Genomic DNA, 10915 nt, shown 5'->3' with positions numbered 1-10915 from the left:
TGGACAGCACGACACTACTGTCTACTTCTTTTGTTCGTTTACCCATTGTACGAGACCTCACTGTTCCCTCTTTAGCTATCCCCTCTAGTTCTAGCTGCATGACTGCCTTTTTTGATGAACCTCTAGCCAATATACTCCCCGCGGATCACTGCAGCCTTTGGGCCACCACCACGACAAGGTAGCATCTGTTGATTGGGAAGACAAGAGTGAGTGCACTGCTTGGTCATTTTCTAATAATCGTTTTGTACTTTTGCATGGATAAAATCGATCGAAGCCGACTTAACAGTCAACTCAGTCGCGTTTTGTTCTCCTTTACTCTCACAAACCAGCACATCGTATTTATCTTTGTTAAGTCTAAGATCGATATCCAAAAATATTGGGTATGCAGTTGGATCGTTCAGACGTATGCATGCTTATTTGGTAGCGAGGCACTGGTTCTCAACTGTTGACCTTGGATCGTTTTGAAAAAGAGTCAGTGGATTTCACTTTACGATAGGCACTCGGCAGCGTCGCTCTTGTCGGTTTGGAACTGGTATGTCTACGGCGTCTGTTCCAGGAAAAAAGTCTGGGATGCAGTCTGCGTGGACGCCGCCATATTGAAAATGCCAGTTGATTTTTGTCCATTTTTTTGCAGCTATGTGAACTCTTCACTGCGATATAACAAGTCACGTCACCCTCTGATTTCCATATATTGCCGACAGAATGGAGTTTCCAGAACTTGGTGCTCATTGTTCCTTTAGTAGCTGTCGAAGATTAGGTAAGCTATCTTGCAAACATTCGCCGAACGTTTCGCGCTTTAGATTTTCTTCCTGTCAAATGTGTTGGTTGTCATGGCTTATACTGCAAGGAACACTACCCTTATGCACAACACAACTGCCGCAGTCCAGGGATTCAGGACAAACAAGTCCCAGTGTGTCCATTGTGCAACACAGTTGTGCCTATACGACCAGGTGAATCTCCGGATGAACGTGTTGGTCAACATATTGACACAGCCTGTAAATCCCAACCAGCTCTCGAGCTTAAGGGCAAAGTACGTTTTCACATGCAATATCGTCTATTGCTGCTGTTTGGTTTTTCTTTTCTTGGTACCATCTTGTGTGCTATGTAACGTGAAGTAGTTATCATTAGCTAAGAGTTCAAACGAAGAAGAAACTGGCGTCTTTGTCTTTTCGGCAAGAACCACGGAGCTATTGAGCTCTCGCACCCTGACGTGAGACAAGCATATCAAAATCACCTACTGAGGTCACTTTCGAATAACACATACTCTGATGTTGACTCACTAGAAGCCATTATCCACGATCCCGCAAGATGCTGAGCGCTCCGCTTGTGGAGTGGCGTAATCGACCACATCCAAGCGCTGGATCTCGAGCAACAGTCCAAAGCTTCTTGCTGCTGGGGCACATATTTCCCCTTGGTCGAGAGTACTGCCAGGCGGGAGAGATTGTCTGGGTGGATTCAGAAGGCTGAAGAGACGGGGAGCGAAGAACCATTGGAATGTGTGTACATGGTTCTAGCTAACATGCGTAACAGTCCCAAAGAAGTCTCCAGGGAGCGAGACCATCACAGACAAGAGCAACTCACCTATTTCCAATAAGGAAGGGCACCCAAATCTTTGGGTTGAATACTTTTAAAATCAATTCAAATGGCCACCTGCACTTGCTCAACCGGAATACCTGCCCAAAGCTCAGTCCAAGACAGTCAATTTGGGACTTTTGACGGCTTCGGAAATGAGCGAATATATCTTTTTCCTTAAACGCCACGGAGCCGCTAGCCCTGACGAGTTCCAACCCGTTCTGTTCATGGACAGTAGTAAAAACCATAGTCACTGCGTATCCAACTTGTTTGCTCCCATTTGGGACAAAAGGTTCGTCCAACTGGGGTACCCACTTTCAAAAGCGCGATACTCACAGTGTATGACAATCGCATAGAAGTCAACTTGATCCCCGTTATAACCAGAGGCTTTGTCTTGCCTATTATGTGTCGTCTTACGAATGCGCTCCAAAATGACACTCGAAAACAGAACGCATGATTTAGATCAGAAAGGCAATGTGGACCATATTTTCTCGCTGCGTCAATTGTTCGAGCAGCAACATGGGTGTAAGCGCCCTACAATCTTGCTGGTCCTTGACTTCCAGAGCGTCTTCAATTCCGTCATTCTCGACTTTCCATGACGCTTGCGCAACGGGTTTTGCCGAAGAAGTTCGTAAATATTATGCTCTGTTTGTATTCACGTACTTGTGGGCGTGTGATAGTGTATGGGGAGCTCTTCAAAAGCGTTCCTACAAGCGTTGGTGTCCCACAAGCATTCTCTCCATTTTTGTTCAGTCTCTATACTGATGAAGCAACGGGGTGAAATCTGGTAAATATCCAAAACCTCGGCGTTCGGTTGTGCCGGAGTGGTAACTTTGTCAACCTGGAACATGCAGACGACATTGCCCCCATTTTCGAAGAGCAGGAAGTGTAGGTGTGTAGGTAAGAGAGCTCAATAAGACTTTCCAACCTTTCGGTCTGTGGTCCACATCCACAAAGTGCGAAGTATTGCCGCGGGACGCACACCCTTTGTACATGTCCGCACGAATGTGAGGAGATTCACTGTAATTCGTAGAACACTGTAATTACCTCGAGACTTGTAGTAACTTTGACAGTGGGGTGACAGGAAACGTCCGCACGCGGATTCTCAAAGGTCAATAATGTTCTGCAATTTCCATACTTTGTGGCCACTTCGGATGGGGTGTCTAATTTACCGCAGTAAAACATCACTGTACTCAGACGGTGTCACAGTTCACACAGCAGTAAAACATCACTGTACTCAGACGGTGTTGTCATTGTTAATAAGGTGAAAGATTTGTGAGGTTTTCTTAATCTGGTTTCCTGCGGCGCTGCTGTTTCCCAAATACAAGGTTTCAAATGGCTTTAGGGAAACGACTGTAAGGCTTTAGTCTCCTGTGTAGGAATACACCATTGAAGAGCTTCATTTACATTTCCCCTGCTATCAGTGTGTTACCCTGGTTTCGCTTCCTGAAAACTGCAAGCCTTTCAGAAGCAGATAGTTCCTCCTGACATGGATTGTGGGATCAAAAGTTTCATTAGCAGCTTGGTCCCGCGTACCGTGACTGTCTGTTTGTTGCTTGTAACTTAAAGGACTCCTAAGCGTCCATTTACGAAATGATCGGTAGTTTAGGTCTAGTTCCGTTGGTCTGTCCTATCAAGTTCATGTTTTTACGCAGAAGTAATTCGCGCTTCCCTGGTTGTACTAGTGAGAGCATGTTTGTCTCGATATCTCTAGTTACGATGATCTTCTGAACGAATTTACATCTAGTATAAAGACATGCGAATCCATTCACAAGCGACCCCGCGGTAAGTACCTTCAGAGCGACCATTATCGACCGTTATTTAGATGGCATGCTTCGCCGTATTGCATATAACGTTTATTTTCTTTTCACCTGCTATATAGGTAGAATTGGATTATCATCTTTAGAGTGGTTTTACACAGCCAGAAACATCAGGTTGCCGCTGGAACAAACACCTGCTTACTGTGGGCCGAAATTCACTCGTTTTTAGGTAGAAAGTATGTGCATCCATACCGAATTTCATGACCTACTTATTTTCTGTGAAGTTACAAACGGATATCTTGAGCGCATGATTCCAAGCCATTCATGCTTTTTGGGGGGCAAGATTGCGCAGTGATTAGTGTGCGAATTTACTGACCGGAAGGTCCGATGTTCGAACCCGACCTATGGATCTCGACTTCTCATGCCTAGGCTTGGGCAACCTGGCAGTATCCCAGCCCACGTGATCCCTCCGGGTAGCATGGCAGTTAGTCACCGAAAGGGTGTTACGGCTGAACGATCTATTCGGTGGTTGTCGTAATTTCCGATTCGTGCACCCTGTTATGGCCAACGGCGGTCAGAATGTACTTCCTGTTTGGGCTCACAGTGTGGATAGTAAATTTTATGAACATCATGTTGAATTTGTGCAAAACCATTGACAGAACTTCTTGGGTTGGAACGGTTCTTCCTCAAGCTCTGGATGGGAGAGACCTGGTAACAACATATTCGCGTAGGTCCTGGTCCTTGCAACTAAATCATCCTTCCTCGCTCCTCCGCCTACAGGAATAATTCTAGGCTTGGGTCACAAGTCAATGTGTGAAGTTAACTGGTTCACAGTCTTTCTCTGAATAGTCACTGGGTCAAGCGGCTAAACGATCGGCCGTCCTGCAGTATAGATTGCGTGAATGATTTCATCACCCTGTCCTGATACCACAGTAACTGTTTGCATTTGACAGATTGTGCAGTGGCTTGATTTGTGGGTTTGACTTATACGTTTTCGGTTAACAGCTTTTGGTTCTGGACTAACTGTTTTTGGCTATAATGTTGGCTAGTTGGTTCAGCTACGGAGCAGAACTGAAACAGTTCATCTGCTTCCCGCATCTCGTGGGATTAAATGGCGATTCTGTTTGTTCCCGATTCGTTCGTGGCCATTACCAATGTTATTAGAATACACCCTAACAACCGTATTGCCCAACTGGCTAGACAGGCAATGCAATCATTTCATGGCTTACCGTAGATTAGAGCGTTTCTGCATCTCTTCTACTGTCGGCTTGCTGTTACCGTGCATCGTGTTTCATTTTTTTTACCTACACTGCATCTACTCACAGTCCGCCACATACACATGCGCTAGTTGGCTAGCTTTGATTGTCACTCACATTTGAACCCCGTTTTTAATCGATCCAGGTTCATTATCAATTGCTCGATTTCCACCGGTTGTACAGACTGCCAATTAAGTGCAGTAAACCTTATCGTAGGACACCAGCTTTTTTGAGACTGTACAGACCAAATTACAGGATTCAGACATGCATGTGGATTTTATCCTGCATTGGGTATGAACTTTGATCGTTTATTACCAGACCACGGGTCTGTCTAGTTCATTGTTATTGCTTGTTATAGTTTGTAATTCGGCTGCCTTAGTACTTAAGATTGATATATTAATCTTAAGTCAACCACACGGTTTCTCTCGACAGGGACCGTTGAATGAAAAGGATATCCTAGACCTAGTCTCATCGAGCTATACTTACGTAGGCTTCATAGACGATATCTTGTGCTTGTTGTACCACTATCGGAACTGACTGGTGAAAATCTGGAAGAGTGATGTTAACCTTTGAGCTTGCCCTACCGGGATGCCACTTCTGGGTGAAACAACTTAGGCCCCGCACGTTTTCCGTGTTTGTTGACCTCCATTCATCTATAGCTGGTATTTTTACTGCGCCACTACCTCTGAGCAGCGGTGATTTGCGGAGGGTGAAGTGCTGGAAGGTTGTCAAATGAATATACTCACCGCAATTCGATATTATGGTTATCAGGTGAATCCAGGAATTTGCCATGGTCAACGAGATTACCGTGTGAAGCAGATGGTACACTACACACACGACGCAATGTCGCTAGGTGGATGGTTCCTCTAGTCCATATCCAAGCCAGTTTATTCATTGCCTGTTTAACCAGATATACCGAATGGCTGATTCTCCAGACAGCATTTTTGTTTCCTCGTGTATCATCTGCTTACTACGGGGTCAAATGCGACCCGAGTAGTCGTACTGGAGTAAACTTTCTCTGACTGCTCCAGTGTCAATGTAGCAGCCTTTTGGGGGCTATGTAAAATCCCGTCATTGCTCACCTCTTAGAAATCTGATCGAAATGTCCGGGCACACGATGGTACATGCCATTCTTCGACCCTCAATGAGTAACGAGTGGATTTCTCATTACAAATCCACAAGTTAATACGAATTAAGAAATGGTTCACATGTGATACGATGACAACTCGCTTGTATAGCCGTCATTGCGAATAATGAGTTGTTTTTGTGATCCACCTGTAAGCAAAGAATAGCAAGGTGGTTTGCTTGGTTTGAATTTTTCCATATACTAGGAGAATTGGACAAACGGTACCACTGTAACTTATCGAACGGTGTGTTAAGGATAACCACAACATTCCACTTGAACTTAGTTTGCTTTCATGTCCATACGTCATACATAGTCTTACTGATAATCTAAATATCAGTTGATGGTACGTGACCACCTCTGTGAAGGCTTACCTCATAGGCTTCTGCAGTTGTCGTTGCCCTCAAATAGTGACAGGTGACCACCAAGTTCTGAATTTTTTGTATTCCTTGCTGCAGATTTTTCCAAATGCCTGTTCTCTGCCTAAGTGCAAAAGACGTGAAGCAGTGCTATGTCCGTGCGAACGATGCGGACTGAATTACTGCGTTACTCACCGTAATGAGCTGGACCACAACTGTAAAGGGCCACAACGCAGCCAAGCTAACCAACGGCGAGTCAGTGCTGCGGGAGCGGCAGCCATTTTTCGTGCTGTATTCGGAAACAGTCATCAGTCCCGTATGCCTGTGAGTTTGCCTTGTTTTGTCTTGCCCCTTTGTCGTTTGATTTGCGAGGGTCCTATTCACTACAGATAACTCCCCATATCGTTCGTACGCCGAGTGGTGAAGTCGTACAAATGTGTTGGCGTTTATAGCTCTTTTGGTAACTGAAGTCCCTCCATTTCCTTACCCTCGGTTCGCAGTTTCGGCAATTGTTGATCTATGACTTAGCAGCTTGGATCCCCCAAACCAAAGAATAACTAGGCGCGGACGAGGAAGTGTTCGTCATGGAAGTGCGGGAGTTGACAGTCCCTGTTTGCTTAGCTCAAAGAAGGCGAACTTACGCATAAGCCTTCAAGTCTGGTCGCGGAGCTGAACCGCAGAGTTTTCAATGATTGAAATTCGGACGTTTCAAGCGCCCACACTCATGAGATTGTCGTTTGACGTCGTTCGTGGATAACTTTAAATCGTAACCTATTTTTTAAGGAAGGCCTCGAGTAATCTGGAACCCCAACTAGGGTGTCCGACACATGGTTCATTTTTCTTCAGTTTAGTCAACAAGTTTGTGAATTTCACCAGAAAGTAGTGGTTTTATCTGATATGCAACATCCTTTCGGAACCTCTGTTTGTTTAGGGGAGCTTTGTATACAGACGTGTGGGAGACATGCTTATTTTCCGGTTATTATTCGAATCTGGCTTATTGCTGATAAATCCTTACTGATTTCGTTCAACTATTTTGTCTTTTTGTCGCGTCTGAAAGCATCAAGACGAAATATTAACACCCTGCTAGTCTTATTCTCCCTAGCTATTCGAAGCAGCAGTCTTCGGCGTGAGCGGTAGAAATCAATCGGATATTATCAGTTGATGAAACAAGGTGGCACATGCGCCTTAGTGGCCGCATGAACAATACCAAATGTGTTCATTTGGTGCTACTTCTCTGTAAAGACAGAAGAGCTCGGTAAACAATCGGTAGTTTTTATTTGGGCAGCGTTTCGCTTTTGACACAAAAGCTTCATCAGGCCAAGTGAACAGGTCACGAAATTGGCCAGGTCCTAACCTTCCCCAGCATGTCTTGTTGCCGTATTCACACGCCGTTACTACGCAAAACGCCGCGTTTTGACTGTCTGATTACATGGCCACCTACCTTGATTCAGGATAGCCCTGGTTTGACGCAGCTTTCACCGATAAATTGACTCAATCGTACATACACGGTCGCACCGGTGATGCTACTTGTATCAAGATAAATGGAGCTATCTGACGGGGTTGATGTTGATTCGGCTTCGACGAGTTTCACAACTGTTCATCAACCTGGCGAACAATGGAACTAGGAAAAGCGATAACGTGTAGAATCGTGTAGTGGTTGCTGACTGCTGCTGACCCTCTTAGCCAGCCAGTAATATACGACATCGTTGCTTCCACACCAGGGTTCAATGGTTTGATGGTGTATTTGTGAAATTAGTGAATTGTCCGTTGTATGACCCATTGACGTCTCGCCACACTCCTGATACCCAAATTGATTAGGCTGTCAGCAAAGTTGGCGATAAAGATTCTCGAGTATTTCATCACTTTTTGAGCCAAACGACGAACAACAGCTTAATCGTCTGGATTTAAATCTAGAAGGATGCGTAAAACGATGACAAAACCACTAAATACGGTTTGTTTAAAAACCGGGACGGGATTGTTCTTCTTCACATTTCTGTCAATATATTTGGTATAATCCACTCTTACTACCACTCAATGTGCTGTTATAGTCGAACAATCACCGCGGCTCAACGGGCAGAGCTTTGTACGGTCCTTGATTCGCCACTGACATGTCCGATACGAAGTGCATAATTAATTATCATGAACCACCGTAAAATCCATTTTTTTCTCGTCAATAACGAATGGTGCGTGTATTCGCGTTTGGGCGCAAGCACCTATCCCTTTCCATTTCGAAGAGAGGTGGAAAGATATCTCGATCGGCACATCAATAATCTCAGCAAACTAACTGCTGTTAACTTTCCTCTATTTGTGCTCCTATTCGGGCTGAAAGGACGCGACCTGTCTGGTGGCCGGAAGTGTGCACGTGTGTTAAACAGCTGAGCAGAACACTCAAGCAGTATTTTCAATCATTGAAAATCGAGATATTGGGAGGAACTGTCAGAAATAACTTAGTTCTTTGCCTTATTCATCGATTCCTCCGATCTGACCAAACTTTGCTGAACAAATTTGCGGCACTTTGTCCGCTTATGAAGCTTGTCTGATTAGACTTTATATACACTCTGAGAAACAGTTGACTGTCCTCTGATATTTCCAGTACCTTTGAAACTACAGGCATTCCGTCAAAACATTGATTACGTCGCAAAGAGACAAACTTATCCAACTAGGGTTGACGGCATACCACACAAGGCTAAACTACCCGGTAAAAAACTTGCGCTACAGTCGTTGATTGCTTTTCCACACAGTCGGCGCGTCAGCTGATGCGTTCCTTGCTGCACGTTCTGCACCCACACAAACCAGCTATAGTCACGTGCTATGGAAACGCATACAGCGTGGTTTTTGTGTGTTTATGCGCTCCGTGTCTGTCTTTCAGTATTCACGAGGCCAGTGCCAAAAACAACGGTAATCGATATGGTTTCGTTCATTTCTGCAGCTGTCAAACAGAGAAGCATCTATCCCAGATAAACGACGTACTAAAACCGTATCGACCAGCCCGCGAACCTGAGTATCGATTGAGCTTTCTTAATGAACTAAAATCAATGTGTCTACCGATAGAATTGAAAGCACATCGTTCACTCAATCACTTCCTCACAATTACCTCTGTTAAATTCTTGTGGTGATCTGAAACTTTGGCTCGATTATACCCTTTTCTCGATTTACTCTGGTTGGTGAAACCGGCACGCCAATCTCTGGATCTTAACTTGACGGTTAACACACGTGGCTGTTTGATCACTGCGCACATTTTTGTTTCATAGTATCATATACAAAGGTCAGACGGTAGGTTGTTGAGCGAGCAACCAGGTACGTGAGTCATAGTTTCGTGGGAGTTCTGTCGTTTTATATTGTGCTTCACAACTCGATAGCAGCCCAACTCTGTCATCCCGTTCGGGTCGGATGTTAGCTGTGCACGGAAAGAGTATCAACACCGAACGGTCTGGTGTGCCTGATAAAATGCAAAATACTGATGGAGTGGTGGTCTCTTGAAAAGTCGATCAATTCTCAACTTAGTTCAGCATAACCCGGATGTTTTCGGTTTCAGATTGCATTTGAAACCCGGCTGCTGACCACTGCTCATCAGCTTCAGCAAATAGAATCTCGGGATCCTAATACCCAATCCTCGTAGACCGTTTACGTTTGGCACAATAATTCAGTGTTGTTGTCAATGACAAACAGTCCCGCGTCATAATGAACAGTAAAACTAATTACGTTTGACCAAACCGGGTTTATATCAGGGTCGTCTCCCAAACAGTGATGGCCAACTCTTTCTCCGGTGATTTGTTTGCGCAAATCTATTTATTATAGACTGAAACCCAATTCCGTTCAATCAAGATCTCACTACTGACACTTGTTAGGTTGGTGTTTAGTGCTTATCGCTGCCGGTCACATTCTCCACTCTCATCTTGAAAGTCATTTACCATTCGGTTGCTTTATCACTCACAGAATCAAAATAACAACAACAGCAACAACAACCAAACTTCCGCCGATCGTATCAGGTACGATTCAGCAGAAGAGGCCGAACGCAAAAGGCAAGAAGAGGAAGATCGGCAGTTAGCGCTGGCGATTTCTGCATCTCTCATGGATGACCAGCCTAGAAACGAAACCAATGTCCGGAAGAATTCCTCCTGCAATTTGTCCTGATGTCAGCCTCACTTTGTGGGGTCAGATCACTCCGTTTTCTTTTGCGACTCCCTCCGTCTGTTCACTAGTCATGTACCATTCTGAGGCAACTATTGTGATTTTGACTTTATCTTTTCAGCATTTGGACAGCCCTGTGTTGCCTTTTTTAGTGGCATTTGAAATGCCAGATTGTCGTCAGGTCCTTTTCCGACTGTTTTTTTGTTTCACTTTATTTTCTCAGTATGTTTGCTTATACCAATATACGTTCTCCGGCAACAGAGGTCGCGATTTTTAAACACTGCTACTAGGCTTTCATCTGGTCGTTGTAGCCGGTGAACAATCTTGCCTACCTGATTTTCTAAGGCTGCTCGTAGATAATGAATTTTACAGATTTGTTACACCTGGTCCCCTCAGCGAGGTTGTTCCGTGTTTGTGTTCCTTCAAAACCTGGCTAAATCAACGTCATTTTTGCGCATTGTGTAACAGGCGTGTTCGTGAGTTAGATTTAAAAAACGACCAAAACGCTGTTGGGGGCGGTTAGCCGTGTCCCTTAATTTGTTCGAAAATGTTACTTGCAAGCCTGGATACAACTTGCACGTTTTCATTGAGAATCCCACACCCTAGATCCGCTGCACTCAATTCCACTAGACATTCCACCAAACTACACTAAGCACCTACTCTGATATGATTTTTCCACACTCAAGCCATGCATATTGGAGCGACTGATAGTCG

General features: G+C 44.7%; 1 protein-coding gene across 1 annotated transcript; it reads left to right on the top strand.

The window, feature by feature from the left end:
* Positions 1-702: 702 nt before the first annotated feature.
* Positions 703-10543, top strand: T265_01128 (hypothetical protein; the record flags this gene model as incomplete). Its single annotated transcript, XM_009165089.1, has 3 exons — positions 703-757; positions 801-1030; positions 10007-10543. The coding sequence occupies 3 exons, from the start codon at positions 703-705 to the stop codon at positions 10202-10204; spliced, it is 483 nt and encodes a 160-aa protein (XP_009163353.1).
* Between the last annotated feature and the right edge of the window lie 372 nt (positions 10544-10915).

The sequence above is a fragment of the Opisthorchis viverrini genome, assembly GCF_000715545.1.
Source record: "Opisthorchis viverrini unplaced genomic scaffold opera_v5_12, whole genome shotgun sequence".
Classification (NCBI taxonomy): Eukaryota; Metazoa; Platyhelminthes; class Trematoda; order Opisthorchiida; family Opisthorchiidae; genus Opisthorchis; species Opisthorchis viverrini.
Note: the sequence above shows the minus strand (reverse complement) of the source record. Positions and strands in the feature narration are given on the sequence as shown.